General features: G+C 37.7%; 1 protein-coding gene across 3 annotated transcripts in view; it reads right to left on the bottom strand.

Moving 5' to 3' along the window:
* Positions 1-19386, bottom strand: part of GALNTL6 (polypeptide N-acetylgalactosaminyltransferase like 6) — a 1047269-nt gene that overhangs the window by 578981 nt on the left and 448902 nt on the right. For all 3 annotated transcript variants that reach the window (XM_084760044.1, XM_084760046.1, XM_084760045.1), the window contains one exon: positions 6280-6446. In XM_084760044.1, the coding sequence (XP_084616170.1) occupies positions 6280-6446 (167 nt within the window). The remainder of the gene's footprint in view (positions 1-6279; positions 6447-19386) is intronic.

Consider the following 19386-nt stretch of genomic DNA (forward strand, 5'->3'; position numbering starts at 1 on the left):
TGAGAGTCTACACTCAGTGGGGGGTTGGGACCGGTGTTGGGACTTGCTATTGAGACTCCAGGTGAGAGAGGTATGGAAGAATGGGGAGATAGAAGGATCCAGAAGGTCCTAGAAACCTACAAGAAGACGATGGAGGATGGGGGATTTGGACCCAGGGGGCCCTGCCCAAACTACTGTACTAACCAAGGACAATGCAGGCAGGAAACCTAGACCCCTATTCAGATCTAGCCAATGGACAGTGCATTCTCCACCTTTGTGTGGAGAGGGTACTGAGTCTGACATGAACTCTGGTGTCCCATATTTGACCACTTCCCCTTGGTAGAGAGGCCTGGTGGCACTCAGAGAAAGAGGAAGCTGGCTATCGAGATGAGTCCTGATAGGCTGTGATCATATGGCAGGAGAGGAGGTCCCCTTCTGTCACAGGCCTAGAGGAGGGGAATAGGGTGAAAGATGGGGGAACAGGAAGATACAAGTGAGGGTATAACAATTGGGCTATAATCTGTATAAATTATTTAAATAAAAAATAAATAAAAATCATTTTATAGAACCGCCTATATTTACCCATACTGTTATATGGTCACAAACGTAATATATCAGAACAGTTTCCTTCACTTCCACAGTGAGAAATTTAGGATATATAAACAGAAAAACAAAGTTGAATGTTATAGTATTTGCTTAGTTCTTATTGCTTATTAGTATTGAGTTTGATGCCATATTTTGATATTTAATATATAAATATCAAGTCTGCACAACTCCAAAGACAAACTTTTCCATAAAAATTGTTTGTCTCCTGGTCTAGTGGAGTCGCTGATGGATGCCAGCACTAAAACACTTTTGTTGACTGTCATCTCAGAATTTTTATATGCACCTTAATGTTAGTATTTCATAATATAAAATAGAAACATGTTGGCATTCATCTATTTCACAGTCCTCTGACATTGATGATATTGCTCAACTTTGAATAGCTGTGACTCTTGTGCCAGCTGATTTATCTACTTGGGAAAATGTAGAAATCTAATGCATACTTGAGAGTAATATGTAAAATGGATGTTAAAATTTAGGACACCCTGTCATTATTCTTGAAGTCATTAAAATACTCCTGCTTTTTTAGAGCTTTATAAACAATGAAGTGAGGTTAGGACTTTATGAGAGTGGGGGTTGTCACACAAACTGCATATATACATATTATATATATGTATCTTTGCATGCATTTTCTATGGATATATATATGAATTTCTCTTTTGGGTTTGGTACACAGAATTATTGACTAATTCTCTACCAAAACAGACACATAGCATGTTAATGATATTTCCTATAAAACAGAAGAAGTTTGTCAAGGGGAAGGATAGTATCACTGAGCTTAAATTTACTTCAAATCCTTCCATGAGAAGGTAAGAGAGAGGTGTATAAATTAGTGAAAATGTCAGGACCTGTTAGAGAAATGTAAGGGTTAACAGGACACAAAACAATATGATCCCATGTTAGACTTAGGACTCTGATGTTAAGGTACGCACTGAGCAATACAAGCCGGAAGAATCTTGTTCTCATTACCATACACACAAACATATTTCCTGAAGACAACCCTTTAAGTCATCCCTCTTACCACTAGGGTTTCTGTTCCAAACCTGAGATTTATGACAGTGATTCATACTTTAAGTCATATCAAAGTGCTCTGATGGAAATTAAAATTCTGACCCATGTGAGGAAGACCTGAGATCTTGTACTTCTAAAGAGTTTCAAGATGGCGGTGAAGCTGCTAGCTCACAGGGCACACTTTTGGCAGCAACAGGCTAGGGTATCTGAGAAAAAGTAAGGTGGGGTTCTCTGAAATTGCTAGAACGGGCATCTTATGAAGGTAGGCGAAGTCTCTGGCTTTTCTTCCCAACTGGAACACAGAGAAGAAAAGTTCTCTGTGAAACACAAATGTGAACTATCTACCTGGGTTGACATGAAACTTGAAACAAGCAGGGGCGATAAGTAACATTGTGTGTGTGTGTGTGTGTGTGTGTGTGTGTGTGTGTGTGTGTGTGTGTGTGTAGCTGTGCTTGTGTGTGTTACTAGATATACAGTAAAACTTCTGTCATGCTGACAGAAAGGTATCTGCAACCGTGCTGTGACTACCCCTAACTTTGACTGGTGTTCATCTAAGCATACACAGCTTACAGAATTGTCAGGTTCAAACACATCCAATCTCCAAGGTTAAGCCACAGCTTATTTCACACATTTTAACAGTTTCCATGTGGATGCTGTTAAGGGTGCCTGGAATTTGGAGATAAGCCCAGGATTAGTCTTGCTTTAAAGTCATCATGAAACCTTGTTACAGGGCTCAAGTTAAGTTGTTAAATGTATTTCTATGAGCTTAGTTGGGGGAAAGCCACACAGTCACTCACCACACTAAGGTGAGCTTTAAATAGTGGAAACAATGCAGGGGTTGTTGAAAATTTCCCTGCAGGCCTCAACCTCAATTCTTTAGAGGTGATAGTCTTATTTTTTTGAGGCTAAAGCAATGTATTTTTCACCAGTCTTGCCTTGTGAAAAGTACCTAAACTGAGAACTCCTGGGTGGGATTTTGACTTGCAAAAATAACTTTTGAGAACTAGGTCAAGCCTGCTCAGGCAGATTTTTGAGACTGCCACACAGTAATAAAACAGAATTATTCATAACTACAAGAAATTTTAGTGTTTTCTTTATAACAGTATTTGCCAAATTACTGTAATACATGTATTAGATATAGGTTTATCCAAGTGATACTGTATGCGTGCTACTAACGTAGCTAAGATATTGCCGCCCATCGTTTTTTTCATCACGTGTTCCCATTCTATTGACATCAAGCACCCAAAATGTAGGGCAGGAAATTTTTATTAAGTCTTGTCAAACTTTTATTGCCTTTGGCTGAAGAATATTACAAAATATCCAGAAGAGGTATGGTGGCAAGGTGTGAGGGCGCATACTGAAAGGAACCAGGATAGGAATGTATTACTGACAATAAAGTGGAAAACTTCAGAAATAATTTCCTCAAGGAAACCAGCAGATTACCTACATCTTTCTGGACTTTAAAATTTCCTAGCTAACTTATCTGAGTTTTAAAGACTTTGTAAAAAAAAATTCTTAAGTAATGTAAGGTTGAAATTTATGAAATTATGCCAAGAAAACTAATGCATGAGGATATATAAATATATATATATATGCATCTATGGTGTTTCTATTAACTTTATCACTAATGGAATATCTAGATAGATATATCAAATTCAAAGAAACATAGAAGGAGCTCTTGCCTTGGAGGAGCTGCAAGGGAGATCTGCCTGAGGATATCTTGCTTATATTATCATGGTAAAAATCATTTTTGGAAAATATTATGTTAAATGCTTCTGTAATTCCACTTGCATAACACTGGCAGAAATCATGATCTCCATTTTTATTAAATTCTTGGAATTTTATTTAATTAAAATTTCTGAAATTAATAATCTTGTATGGGAGATTCTTTCTGTTTCAGTACTACAAAAGTTTCCAGAATTTATGACTTAGCACAATTTTTGTCATCACGTGGATTCCGGATGAATTGTTTCCGGAAATAGCGAGGCGATAGGTGAATGGATAGACAGACAGATAAATACAAACTCTGTGGATTACATTTGATGAAATTAAAAATACATTGTTTAAAAAATATGGAGATCACTTTAGAGTTACAGGAGATTATGTGGTAAAAACAAACGGACGAGGTCAATGACTCCGCTGTTTATTCTGTACTTCAGCTGGTCCTTGGACCATGCAGAACACATCTTCATCATGACTTACACACGAGGAGACACACCATTCTCTCCCTTTGATAAGAAGGTGGCAGCTCCAAAACGTTAGCTAACTGCACTCAGAGTCATGTAGTTAGAACTAGGTAGTAGGGTTCTAATATCGAGTATAGGATTATAATATACTGACTAAAATTATCAAAACAGGTATAATCCCAAACAAAAACATGGAAAAGGTATCTTTTTGTTTCATGTAGTTTCAGAGGATTATAAGGACATTTGTATCACTTATTTCTTTCAACATTTAGCTTCTCATTTCATTGCAAAACATGGCTTACAGCTGGATTTTCTCCAGTGGAGAGCTATTGTGTGCCTCAGCCTGAGCCTAGATCAGACTCCTTGCCCCGAAGTACTTGACAAAAATAAGGCAGAGTCCTTGTTTTTTTTCCAAATTCAGGGTCTGAAGCCTTATCAATAGAGCTATCCAAGCCTTCTGACTCCTTGTTTTTATGTGTACTTTTTGTCTTGTGTGGGGGTTTGGTTTTTGTTGTTGTTGTTGTTGTTGTTTGTTTGTTTGTTTTATTAGGTTTGCTTGCTTGCTTGCTTGTTTTATATTTTCACATTTTGCTTCATTGCTGCTCTGTTGGTTTTGAGAAATGAAGAGAAGAGGAGAGGAGAGAGAACATAAAGTGGGGTGGGGAGTTAAGGGAAGGGGAAGGTACGTAATCAAAATAACAGCCTAAAAATAAAATAAATAATGCTTAGCTGAAAGCTTTGCATAGACATTAAAATGATCATTTTTTTCTTTTAAAAGAGTCCAATAATAAAGAGAAAACTGCCATTGCTGTCCTAACTGGCCCTGTTTCTGTTGCTTGACATATGTGTAATAGTCACAGTAGGAGTAGACACATGGGTGTGGCAGAGTAGCTACTGCACCAAACAGAAAAGTAATTTGAAGGTAGAAAAACATAGATACCATTGATTCTCTTCCTTTGTAGAATTTCAGTTAAAATGTATCTGAATATAGTCCTCAAACAATGCTCAAAAGCCACATTATTTTACTGTCACAAATTTCCTATAGTAGTACCACTTCATAAGCATTCTGCCATAATAAATAGTTTACCACAACAAAGTTAATTATGCAGAAAATTACCCACACATATGCTGCTTAATATTGTCCGTCACCAGCCAACCCTAAAGACCATTCACCTGGTGATCTGCAATCTTGGAGTTTATTGTGGCTTTTAACTTTTAGAAACAAAGATTTAGTTTTACATAAGTATTTGTGTTTATATGAGATAAATGTGGCTACTTTGAAATATGTAACATTAATTCCAATAAAATAGTATGCTATTTAATTCTGAACAATAACTGACGATTGCAGTTTTGTATATAATTTTATTCTATGGTAGTATAGAGTATAAACAGGCCCTTGGCAACAGAAGGGAGAAGCCTCTAAAGTTAAACAAAAATGACCAAGGTGGCCACTTCCCCAGACAAGAATAAAGTTGACTTCATTTACTTTGACATACAAAGTCCACAACATACTGATCTTTGTCAGCAATTCAATTCAACCCTCCTCAAGTATCAGCACGCTAAGCATCTTTTATATAACTTCTAAATACTGTGAAAATTTATGATGCTTTGCTGCAGATACACTTTCCAAAATGACACTGCAGCCTTATGACTTCAAGATGGGTTTACTTCTGTAATGAAATAATAATATCAACACAAACAATCTGTTGTCACCCTTTCCTGTGGTGTCATGTTAAATAAAGCATGTCCGTGTGGTAAACTGTGGCATGGAAATTTATACTCACAGATATATGAATATCTTCAAAGCTCCTCCTCATCTATTTATGCACATCAAAAGTGGCTTTCCTATCTCTTCAACATAGTTCCTTATTTAGACCAACAAAGGTTTTCTTATTTCACCCCTTCCGTATTAGCAAATTATGCTTTGCCAGGATGGGAACCATTAATATTATCTCAGGTTTTCTTTTACGTTGCTGTATCAAATTGTTTCTGTGGTGCTCAGACAGGACAAAACAACTGAAACCATGAGTAAAAATATATATGCATGTCTCTTGTCCCTTGTAATATTGGTTAAGTCACACAACCACACCCTGAAGAATGTTATCAGACTACCAAAGAAGGCACACTATGGTTCAGAGGAAGAAACACATTCTGTAGACTTACATGGATATCTCTGGATTGATACATACATATAGTGACATAGTTTCCATGTTTATGACACATACATATAGTAACATAGTTTCCATGTTTATCAAGCCTGGATGTAGAGCTAGGGACATTTTCTCAAGTATTGTTTGATTTCCAATAGAATGAAATGTACATTTCTTTTTACCAGAACATCTCCCATGCTAGTAACTCTTCGTTATGTTCATTTTGCCAACATGTTCTGCAATCGCAGCACAAGTCAGTTTTCACCATCACCTTTCCGATGGGATGAAAAAGGAACCATCTCACAATCTCTCTCACAATTCTCAGACACAATGCTCCCAGTGCCACTTACCTCGATCACTGAAGTCATCAACCAGAATGATTTCAGTTATCAGACTCTCTGGGGTTCGGTTAATTATACTGTGTATGGTCCGCAAGAGTGAGGTCCAGCCTTCATTGTGAAATGGGATAATGATGCTGGTATTTGGCAGCTTTTCAAGATACATCTTGTGCTTACAACTGGAGAAAATAGAGGAAGAAAGAGATGTTCAATGTAAAACTGTAATACAGATCACAATGCAATATAATCATTATGCTATATGCAAATCATGGATTTGCCTAATATTTTCCCACCAAGGGTTGCGAATTAGAACAGGAACTCTTCTCCCTCACGAATCTTTATTTGATCACTCTTGTTCTCACTTTATATAAATATTTTGTATCTGGGTGGCTCACATATTTCAAGGTGTTAAAATATTGTGATTCAGATGAGATTAATAAATCTTATCAGGAACAGTCATAGGGGAGGGGAATAAGGGGAAAATGGGAGGGAGGGAAGAATGTAAGGATCCAAGGGATGGGATAACCATTGAAATGTAACAAGAATAAATTAATTAAAAATAAATAAATTAAAAAATAAGTCTTATCCATTTGTGAGTACATATTGTGTGCACATGTGACTCTATGGTGTGCATCTATGTGCATGTGTGTATCAGGGTGTGTGGTGTGCTTGCCTTTGTAAGTACATGTAGGAGCCCAGGGTTGATACAAATATGTCCTCTTCCATTACTTCCCATTTTGTACTTTGTTGAGATTGGGTCTTTTACTGAAGGTGGAATATGGCCCATTCCAACTAGAGTGGCTGGCCAGTGCATCCCTGATCCATCCTTTTCTATTATCCCAGAATAGAGAAGCCACTAGAAAGTGCTACTGTGTCAAGCTACTTATGTGGGTATTTGGGTTATGAACCCAGGTCTGTCTACACGCTTTCGTAATAAGGACTTTACCCACTGAGCTATCTCAGCAATCCACCATACTTTTATTTAATGAAAATAAATATAAAATCACAACTAATTCAAACAATTTTCCAAAAAGATGTGATTAAGGTTTAAATAGGGTTCATGGAGAGTCCTGCAATTTAACTTCTTAATAGTTCTCTTTCACTATTTAGTTTTGATTATACTGTTTCATTAGCTTGATGATACTTATGGTATATTGTGAGAAGAAATTCTATACTTTATGTGAGAATTTAATTGTAAAAGAGCATTTATTTCATAGAAACCATAGAGATTTAATATCCCAATAAAGACAATGTTACATTTCTCATGGAAACTTTGAAAAGAAATTCCCATGTAAATTTTTTATTTCAATACAATATGATAAATAAAGATTTTACCTTGTATTCATATATAAACTACTAAGTATAAAGTTTATGATGTTCAAAATTGTTTACCTTTCAAGTATATATTGATGTTTGTAAAATAACGGAAAAACTGGGAAAACCATGTAAATTATAGCCTGATATGAACATTGCAATTTTGAAAAGAATATCTGTCAACAACTTCTAATGTAACCAAGTGAAGCAGATGGCTGCTTGAAATGATTGGATGTGGAAAGAAGAGTGAGTGTGGTTCTGCACACGTCATAGTTATGACTTCTGAGTAAAGCCAGTAGCCCAAGATAATTGTCCTTCTGTACATCCATACATCAGTACACAGGGTAAGTGACCCAAATTCACACAATATATAGTGTTCTTGTACTGCAAATAATAGTTCAAAGAAGACGAAGGATTTTTCAAATATTAAGACAACATTTTGTTTATAGCAACTTCTTATTAATTAAGAAAAGACTGTGATCATATTCTTTAAACATCAGGCCAGTGATGCCAAAAATGAAATCCCAGAGCCTAGCAAGGTCCAAGAAAAACACAAAGCAGACAGATAACGATGTAAGACTAACTTAAAGTGGTATGAGCTTTCTCTCTTAAAAATGCTTCCAATCAGCTGGGCGTGGTGGCGCACGCCTTTAATCCCAGCACTCGGGAGGCAGAGGCAGGCGGATCGCTGTGAGTTCAAGGCCAGCCTGGTCTACAAAGTGAGTCCAGGATGGCCAAGGCTACACAGAGAAACCCTGTCTCGAAAAAACAAAAAACAAAAAACAAAAAATGCTTCCAATCATCTCTATCTGTATAAATTCAAATTATTAGCACACATTAAAATCAGTGATTCCTTTCTATTTATTCATTCAGTGATTTACTGAAGGTTTGATACAAGCCAGAACCACCCTCCTGCCCAGTAGTGACACTGTCCACAGTGAGATGAGCCAGTCCATGTTGGTCACTAATCAAGATAATTTAGCACATACATGCCAAATGCCAATCTGAGGGAAGCAATTATTCACCTGACATACCCTGTTAATTTCTGCTTATCTGGCAAAGAAAAGTAACCAGTACAATTCAAAGTTGTAGGTGGCCTCTACAAGGCAGGTTCAAGGTATGTTTTGCAATAGAAATGACATGATAATTGTGAGATGCAAGCAAGGGTACTTTCATGTCTTTTGAACATAATTACTGATTTAATGGGTTAGCACAGTGCTTCTCTACCTGTGGGCCATGGCCCCTTTGGATCTCTCATATTAGCTATCTAGAATATCTTATATTTACATTCATACCATGATTAATAACAGTACCAAAACTAGAGTTATGATGTAGCAATTAAATAATTCTATGGTAGGGGGTCACCACCATATGAGGAGCTGTATTTAATTGTCACAGAATCAGAAAGTTTAGAACCGCTGATCTAGAGAATGATGTAGGGATGAGGTTTCAGTCCCACATAAGCATCTTCTGATTGAGGCTAGAGCGAGCAAGTTCTGCTTGGACAGTGGAGGTATCAAAATATCACGTAATCAGAGAACAATATTCATCTACTACACAACTATCTTATTCATCTATCTTTATCTTTCTTAATCTATCAGGCATCCATTTAATCAGTTTATCCACAAACACACATCTCCCAAAGTATGTCTATAGTTTAAGATAAGGCTCTATTTTTGTAGGGTCTAGGAATGTGATGCAGCAGACTGCTTGCATAGTATGTCTGAGACCTTAAGTTCAAATTCAAGCACCTGTGGAAAATAAAACTATGGTAGTACCTGTTGTTGGAGCATCTTCGATGATGCTGGTATACCTGAAACAAATCCTTTGCACTTACTCTTTCATTATAAGCCAAGTGCTCTCATGTTAAGATCAATAATGGACCAAGCACATACACTCATTTCAGAGACAAGATATTCTCCCTCTGGATAACCTCTGGAACATAAATTAACTAATGAAGAATGAAAGTCAGAGATTTAGAAACTTTCTAATGGGGGAGGTAACTCATAGTGGTTCTGAAACCATTGCAGTTATTTTTTTTTCTTTTCCAATGAATTTAATCTTAATCTTAGACAAACTATATTGCATTTAGGAGAGGTAGTCATTAATTACAAAATGACCAAAAATATTAAACAACATGTATTTTGTTGTTGTATTGGGCTTGAGAAATTTCAGACTTGTTTACATATTAAACCATTAAAATAAATTTGAAAAGTGACCATAGAGGCATTTCACGACCTAGTTCACCTTTTTGCTTTATATTTTGTTTGACTATTTTGAAACAAAGTTCACACTGTAGTTTAAAAAGTCTGAAATCCACTCTTTATCCCAAGTTGGTATTCAGCCTTTAAGTGATGGGGTTTTGGGAGTTAGGAGTTTTTTTTATAATATTAATATATTTTCTGACTATTTCTGTCTCAGTCTCCCTCTCTGTGTCTCTGCTTCTGTCTCTTGTCTCTATCTGTATGTGTCTGTCTCTATCTCTGTCTCTCTTCTCAGTTGACTTGAAACCTATTTTGTAGTCAAAGATGTCATTGGCTCCTGGTCTCCTTCTCTCTGTCTCTTTTGGTGTTGTGATAATAAGAATGGGATGAAATACCTGGTTCCCTTTCAGTTCTTTTCTAAACTCATGCTTTGATCAGTCTGTACCTATAAAATATAACTATTGCCTTCTCTAAGTATGTGATCTGAACAAGTTATGAGTGCTGCCTCAGCAAGCAACACTCCTCCATGACCTTTGCATCAGCTCCTGCCTCCAGGTGCCTCCTGTAATTTCCCTTAGCTTTGGAGAATGACCAAAGAGTTGTAAGTTGAAATAAACACATTCCTCCCCAAGTAGTTTACACTCACGATATTTTATCACAGCAATAGAAACCTACCAAAGATAAAATATGGTACTAGCTTAAGGGTATTGCTGTGACTGGCCTGACCATATTGCGGGCATGGGTAGAGAATGTAGTAGCATTTGGAATGGTGGACCAGAAAAACTGTTGAATGTTGGAGCTTAGTGAATTGTTGTGGGAACTAGGAAGATAATCCTGACAGCATATAGTTGATGTATCTACAACTTGTGAGGTCTCAGAGGGAAGCAAAGACCAATGGGGACATTTATTTAATATTTTGAGTTAATAATACTTGGCTTTGGTCAGCATCTTATAAAGGAGGGACCAGCACCACTGAAGTGAAAGCTTTGATTTACTGGGGCAATGATGCTGGTTAACTGGAGAAGAGAAATTAGTGGTGACTAAGAAAACATAAATACAAGTAACATACAGACTGAGCAGGTTCTGATGTATTTAGGAATATATACACCTACATGTGTGTGTGTGTGTGTGTGTGTGTGTGTGTGTGTGTGTGTGTAATGATGACTAAGTTAAAAAGAGGCCATCTGGAAGGAGGAAATGGCAGAGGGAAATAATTTAATTATAGATCAGTCTCAAAAATAAAAGAAACAATTAAAAGAAAATACCAATGGTGATTGAAAAGAGACCACTCAGGGTCGTCACACACACAGTGCAGCCCAGGGTGGGCCAAGGATGCATCTCATACGGGAAGCAGAGCTTGGTCATCTGTATGAGTCACACAAGTGATACTGCCCATGAAGAATTTAAGTAGCCAGGGAGAGGAGCTGCGGCTTGCCTCTGAGAGGCAGGGCTGGATTCCCTGCAAAGAGGCCACTGGTGAGAGCGCACACTCAGTTGAGGCAGAAGGTATGCCAGTGAAGTGGTTGTGGAGACAAGTATAGGCTTGGCATCAAATTGTAGGAGCAGGGATCAGTAAGAGAGCCCAAGAGAGGCTGTTGATGACAGTACAGCCCAGTTTAAAGTGTGAGACACCAGCATTGTGGAGAAATCACACAGTGAGATAGATGACTGCAAGGACAGTAGGAGCCATGGAGAGCAGGTCTGTGTGCTGCCAAGAGCAGATCCACCATTGAGAGCTCAGAGAAGAGAGAGTGGGTCCCAGATAGTAAGCATAGAATGTTTGTGTTGGTGAACTTTGACTTTGCTTTGCTTGGATTATAACTGCCCTGGCTATTTAGCTGATTTTGGTTGTTTTTTTTTTTTTTAAATAGGATCCCACAGTTATGGCATGTCAGATAGAAAAAGACTTTAGCTATTTAGAGAGACTTGGTCTTTAAAGAGACTGTAGCTATCCAAAAGGGACTGAACTTTAAAGGAGTTTGAAATGTTAAAGTTTGTGGGGCTTTATTGGGGATAAATGAGAAAGGAAAAATTCTGTTTGAATAGTTATGTTTCTGTGCTGGCTCATTTAATGTCAACGTGACACAAAGTAGAGCACTTAGAAGAAGAGACTCTTAATTGACCCCTGGGCTAGTGGTGCTAGATGCTATAAGAAAGCAGTATGAGCAAGTCATGAACAGCAATCCAGAAATCAGCACCTCCACATGTCCTCGGGATCAGCTCCTGCCTCCAGGATCCTGCTGTGTTTGTGTTCCTGCTCTGCCCTCCTCAGCAGGGGAGAGTGCACTGAATGTAGTGAAATGCAATAAGCTCTTTCTTCCTAAGTTGTTTTGTGTCATCATGTTTTATTTATCACAGCAAAAAAAAATTCTAACCAAGATCAACAGCATCCATAAAAACTCCCTATTTTCATAATGTGTTATGATGAATTAAATTAGATAATATATACAAAGCACTTAGGACAGTACAGGTAAGGCTTTGTTAACAGTGTGTTTATTATTGCAGACATGTTTACTATTTTAATTGTTTTCCTCTTATATGTCATACCCTCTACAGGATGAGATAGAGAATACAGAGAGAGACAGGGACACAGTAAAGGCAAGTGGAAGACTCTGGATAGAAGGGGAAAAAAAAAGAATAAATTACTGTCTTTCCCCTTAAGGGTTCACAGACCAGTAGACAGACAAAAAAGATAACTGGACTCCGATGAGACAAGTGACATAATAAGTAGTGCACAGGCAATGAGAGCCTGAAGGAAGTGTGACTAAGTTTGTCTGAAAGGATTAGGGAAACCTTAATAGATGTGTGTGTAAGTTGAAAACAGATCCTATAACATCTTGAAAGAGATTCTAAGGAATTTGGACATTACCCTCTAGTCAATGTGAAGTACTTCAAATATCATTAACCACGATGAAGACAGGACCATGTTTACATATTTCTCTAGCTGCAGGATAGAAGATGCTTCAAAGACAGCAGAGACTAGACACACGATTATGGATTGTAATAGTTTTGGCAAAAAGGAATGCTGCTGTGAATCTAATTTTTTTTTTACTCTATAGAGAACCATCCTACTTGTATCAGTATTTAATTTCATAGAACTGCGTTCAGTTATTTAGTCACTTTATCACGTAAGTTGGTTGTCAGAAGATTGAATTCACTACTGAGTAAGGATATTTGGTTTGAGATGTTGTGGTGCAGATGACCATCCTCAGCTTTGTTAGAGCTATGGTGGCATTTCTAGCTTTAATGAGGATCTGGATCTGTGTGTTTATGGGTTCATGTCATATTAAGATGAGAATGAAAGGTTGGCAAACAAGAAGACAATGTGTAATGATGACATGGTGTTTAAGAGCTAGGTAAAAAAGAGTAGGGTCACAGGTCAGTAGGAGAGCACAAGCTTCCTTTACACAAGTCTCTGAGCTCATTCCCCAAATACATTAAAATTTTTAAATAATAAGCTATTAAAATAAAGCTAAGTATCCATTCTTCAGTTGAGGGACTCCTAGGTGGTTTTCAGATTCTGGCTATTATGAATAAAGCTGCTTTGAGCATAATTGAGCAAATGTCCCTTGTATGGTGGAGCATCTTTCAGATCTATGCTCAGGAGCGGTTTAGCTGTGTCATCACGTAGAGCTATTCCCAGTTTTCTGAGAAAGAGCTAGATTGATTTCCAAAGTGGTTGTACAAGTTTGTACTCCCACCAGCAATGGAGGAGTTTTTCACTTTCTCTACACACCTTTTATAGCGTGTGATGTCACTTGAGTTTTTTTTATCTTAGCTATTCTGACAGCTGGAAGATAGAATCTCAGGACTGTTTTGATTGTATTTCCCTGATGACTAAGGATGTTGAGCATTTCTTTATGTGATTCTCTGCCATTTGAAATTCCTCGGTTAAGAATTCTCTGTTTTGCTCCGAACCCTATTTTAATTGGGTTATTTAATGTTTTGAGTTCCTTATATATTTTGGATATTATCCCTTTGTCAGATGTAGGACTGCCTGGTGAAGATCTTTTCCCAATCTGAGAAACTGTGGTACATTACACAATGGAATACTACTCAGCTATTAAAAAAAACAAAACAAGCAAAACCCAAACCAAAACATGTGACTTGTAGGCAAATGGATGGAACTAGAAAAGATCAGCCTGAATGAGGTAACCTAGACCCAGAAAGACACACATGGCACTTACTCACTTATAAGTGGATTTTATCCAGTTAGTACAGGGTAAACATACAATGCATGGACCCAAAGAAGATAAGGAACAGGAGGATCCAAGAGAGGATGCTTAAAGCTCACTCAGAAGGGGAAATAGAATGAATAGAAGTAGTAGTTGAAGAGAAGCAACAAGGTGACAGAGGGAGCACAGAGAGATGTGAGGGTGGAGATAAGACCTGGAGAGAGCAGGGACCTGGAGGACAGAAATCCTGTAGAGGAAAGAGAAACTGTGGGCAGGGGAATCTCTGTGACAAGCTGGAGACCTAAGTGAATGTAGGTTCCTATGAGGATATCAGAGGGAATCTAGCAGAGGATGCTAGATGTAGGAGCCATAGAGACTGAAGAGGACACTCCAACTAGACATGTCTTCTAGTAGAAGGAGGGAAGACCAATGAACTCACAAAAACCTACGATTCAAAATTCATTCTGCCTACAAGATGTGCAGGGATAAAGATAGAGCAGATAGAGCAGGGATTGAGGGAAGGTCCAACCAATGCTTGGCCCAACCCAAGACCCTCCCCATGGGTGAAAACCAACCCATGGCACTATTAATGATATTCCGTTATGCTTGCAGATAGGCACCAGCCGAGCTGTCCTCTGAGAGACACCACCCAGCAGTGCCTCAAAGGAGATGCTGAGACTCACAGCCAAACATTAGGTGATATGTAGGAAGTCTTGTGGAAAAGTGGATGGAAGAGGGAAAGGACCTGGAGGTAATAGAAGCTTCACAAGAAGATGAACAGAGCAAACTAATCCTGGACCCAGAGTGGCCTGCTGAGACTGAAGTACCAATCAGGAACCATGAACGGACTGGACCTAGGTCCACTATATAGATGTAGCTGATAGGCAGTTCAGGCTTCATGTGAGTCTTCTAGTAAGGGGAGTGGGGACTGTCTCTCAAATGGACTGTCTTGCCAGCTTTTCAGTCACTTCTGCCTGGCAGGACTACCTTGAGTAGGCCACAGGGAAACAATACAAGCTCAGTTCTAATGAGGGTTGATGAGCTGGGGTGTATGGGAAGGGGGCTCCCCTTTTCTGAGGAATAGGATAGGGCAGATAAAGGAGAAGGAGGGAAGGTGAGACTGGGAGGTCAGGAGGGATGGAGACATGACCAAGATGAAAAGGGAATATATAAATTAATTATTTAAAAATTAAAAAATAAGGTAAGTAAAACAAATTTAATTTATGTGCACAAATATTTAGCAGGTTTATTAACACAAGAAAATCAGCAAAACTGGAAGCATTTGTTGGGATATATTTGCAGAAATGTGGGTTAAATGTCTTCATATACTTTATTTTATTTTAATATATTGTTTTCAAAATGAAATGAAGGGTTAGGAGTGTTTTAGGGATGAGGCTATCTCTTTTTTGAACAACACTTTGCATAATTGGATAAAATGTTTAGTTAAAAATTTTAGATGTCCCCAAAAGGGAAAAATAGTGTGTATTCCTTAAAATTTAGTTGAGAAATACAGCAAGTGTTGAAGACATGCAAAACGCTGGCAAAACTTCAAATTAGTCTGCAAACATTCTGCTAAGCCTTTCACAGCAGTGCAAATAAACATCAATGGTAAATTTCTCACTCTTATGTTTTCCTAAAACAAAATGCAAAAATAATTTTGATAGCTTTCTATTGGCTTTGCAAAAGTGAGATTTTAAAAAGAATAATTAAAGTAACATGATTGCTTACTTTAAAATATATTTAACTATCCTTCCATTCATATTATACTATTTTGCTTTCTTATCGTTTTCTTTCAAAGGAATAGTTTACAATTGGGAGGCATAAAAGCAAAATTATAAGAACATGAAATAGCTACATACTGGGTAAGAGGGCTTGTGGAACAATCTTGAGGATCCTAGTTCAGATACTCAGCACCATGGAAAATGCTGAGGATGGCAGGAGGTTGCCTTTCTCAAAGGAACCTAGCAGGCAGAAAGTGATTGAGAGGAACATAGGCTCTCCTCCTCTGACCTCTACATGAGCCCCTACAGGTACAAGCACCCCAAAATATATGTGAGCTCACATCCCACATGTTACACCATGCACACACTCTCCCACATGTATGTGTTTATGTTTAAATACTCACTTCCACTTTCTGGTGAATCTTGGAATATGGTCTCTCATTGTGGCTCATATCGCCCAAGATGATCATGAGCCCTGAGTTCATGAAATCTTCCTGGACATTTCCCCATCACTTAACTACTTTTCTTGATACTTTGGCCGCTCATTTGTATTTAGTTTTCATAACAAAGTTGAAACTCCTCTCCTACAAATTTAAACTCTGAGATTGCAGCCTTGGGAAATAAAGTTTATATTTTAGTTTATCCAGAGTATGGCTTTAAGGTTTCTACTGATGACCAACTGTTTTACTCAAGAATGTTATTCTACAAATCACTGCCATGTTCCAATGTTTAAAATAAACATTTTTAAATAATAGATACTATTTCTGTCTTTTATTACTTGTCTAAAAGTCACTGTGTGGAAGAAGGTGTCTGCTCTTTTCAAAATGTTAAACGGTGTAGCATCCTGAGCACTGCCCATCATTGATTTAGACCTAGACGAAAACATGGATGATTCTCAAGCCAGTTGTTAGTTTGCCATTAAAATGACATGTTGTTTTCTACTTGCAGCTTATTGGTCATAGCTGCTCACAGATCACTGATGTCTGACACTCAAACATACTTATGGACAATCAAATTGTTTAGTAGGAATATGATCAAAACTTTTGGCATATTACTGCAATAATCATTACCAGTTTTTCCTTTTGCCTTTCAAAGTAGTAATAGAAAATGAAGTTGCTTGTTACATTGTTCTTTACATAAAGAGAGCATAAAGAGACCTCCTTCTCTTTTGAGAATCATTGTCCTTTTAAGGCATTTTATATTAATTTTATGTTAATTAATTTATATAAATTCTATCATATTTTAAGGAATGAGTGGCAAATATTTTATTGAAGAAAAAATATAAACTGAGAAAAGAAACCACATACTGTATTAGTTAGATTTCTATTGTTGTGCCAAGAGTAAGTTGTGGAGAAAAGAGTTTATTTCAGTTTATAGTTTCCAGTCCTTTCTGAAAAGAAGTCATGGCAAGAACTTGGGCACCGACCCAGAGGAAGAAATTCAAGCAGAGGCCATGGAGAAACACTGTTTATTGGCTTGTTTCTATTTTTTGTTTTGTTTTTTTATCTTTCATTGAAAGGCACACCCCTCAGTGGCATCCCAAATTAATTATTAATCAAGAAAATACCCCCACAGACTTCCTTCCCTCCTGGTGAGCCAATGAAGGCATTTTTCTCATTTAAATAGCTTCTTCCCACATATTACCTAGGTTTGTGTCAACGTGATAATAAACAATCAACACAGACATTCTATCACCCTTGAATATGTTTGCAAATAAAGCATTCAGTAATATGTTTAGGAAATGCTGGTCACAACAGGAAGGCAGCGGTCTAATATATGAACTCAAGTTCTGTGGTACTTTCATTTCACTGTGCGAAACGATCGACTATAGCCAGCTCAAAAACAGGAGTCTATTTTGGCACTCATTTTCAGGGGCTTAAGTGCCTGGTTGGATGGCTCTCTTGCTTTTAGGCCTGGAACAGCAAAGTAAATTATGTTGTCTGTATTGCTTTTGAGCCTAGGTAGTACATCATGTTCTGATTGCAGAATGGCAAAAATACTTAATGGTAACTCAGATGCAAGAAGATACTAAGGAAAGGATCCAGGATTTCACATTTTCTTTCAAGAGCATGTCCTGAGGTACTTTCCTTTATCAACAAGGTTAGTTTTCTTGAATGTTCCAGGAGCTGGCTGCCATGCTTTTGTAACCTGAATCTTAAGTGATACTTGATATTAACATTACACTACAATTACCAAAATGATGGGAAATGTACCCACTGTAAAAACTTTGTACATTTTAATATACATATACTTCCCCTTTTTAGTTTTATATATTTTAATGTACATCTACTTTTTCCTTTTTTATCTGATATTTTTATTAAGCAAAATTATCACTTATATTTTAAATAAGTACATTTACAAAGATGATAATGGATTTTTAATTTGTACCAAGTGAAATATTTTGGCGCATGTCTACAGGGTTTATGTGTGTAGGTGTATCCCCACGTATGTCCGTGAGGTGCAGCTGTGTGTGTGTGTGATCATGCAGACACTAAAGGAGGATATCTTACATCCTGCTCAACCGCGCTACACCTCATGTCTCTGAGAAGGAGCTGGAGGCCATGCCACTTTTCACATATGGGACAAGTCTGAACTCAGGTCATCATGTATACGCAGCAAGCATTCTTATTCATTGAGCCATACCCTCAGCCACCAAGCCAGCATTTAAATATGAAATAGTTCAAGACCTGGGATACCAATGAGAAAAAGACAATAACCCTTTACACATAAATATAGTTCTCCTTCCTTACTTTACACCCAAGGATTCCAGGTAATGATACAGTTAGGGGGATTATAGGTTGAACCAACTGATTTACAAAGAAAGAAAAAGAGAGAATAGCATAGAAGGTTGAGATATGAGAGAGTGAATCATTTGTACAATGAATACATAAAAACTACGCATCAAAAATAAATGAGAAATGGTCACAAGTATCTTGGAAGACTAAAATTGGCTAGGGTCTGCAGGGTAAAGCTCTGAAGTTCAGAGGCGTGCTGACAGTATTTATGAGATGTCAGTGTTTTTTTCCCCCCATTTTTCTGCTGATATGATAAACATTGAGATAAAAAAAAGCAACTTGGAGATACAAAAGGTGTATTACTAACTTGCAGGTTTTATTTTATAATTAAAGGAATTCAAAGAGTAAGCTCAAGACAAGAGTTTGAAGAAATCAACAGAGGAACACTCCTTACTGGCTTAGTACTTTGGCTTGTTTAGCCACCTTTTTTTTTTTTTTACACAGTTCAGACCAACTTGCACAGAGATAGCATTGCCCTCACTGGGCAAGTCCATCTGGCAATTTAAAAAAAAAATGAGTTTAATCTTTTCGCCATCTTCCCTCCAGCCGGCAACAGCTGTCACCGTGAAGGTCCGGCTGTGCAGTTTCAGCAGCTACAAGGTCTTTGCCGGTTTTCCAGTTTCTTAAAGCAAAATGCGAGTACGCACTGCTTTCCAAAAGGAATCCTCGGCAGATAAACTGGACTGTCCTTTACAGAAGAAAACACAAGACGGGACATCCTGAAGAAACTCAAAAGAAAAGAACCCGCTGACATGCAGTCAAATTCCTGTGGGCTATTACTGGTGCTTCTCTTTTTGGTATCATGGCCAAGAGGAACCAGAAACCCAAAGTCAGGAAAGCTCAGCGAGAGCAGGCTAGGAGGGCTGCTAAGGCATCAAAGAAGACAGCAGTGGGTGCTGCCAAGGCTCCC

Source organism: Acomys minous (genome assembly GCF_964271855.1).
Source record: "Acomys minous genome assembly, chromosome: 15".
In the NCBI taxonomy this organism is placed as follows: Eukaryota; Metazoa; Chordata; class Mammalia; order Rodentia; family Muridae; genus Acomys; species Acomys minous.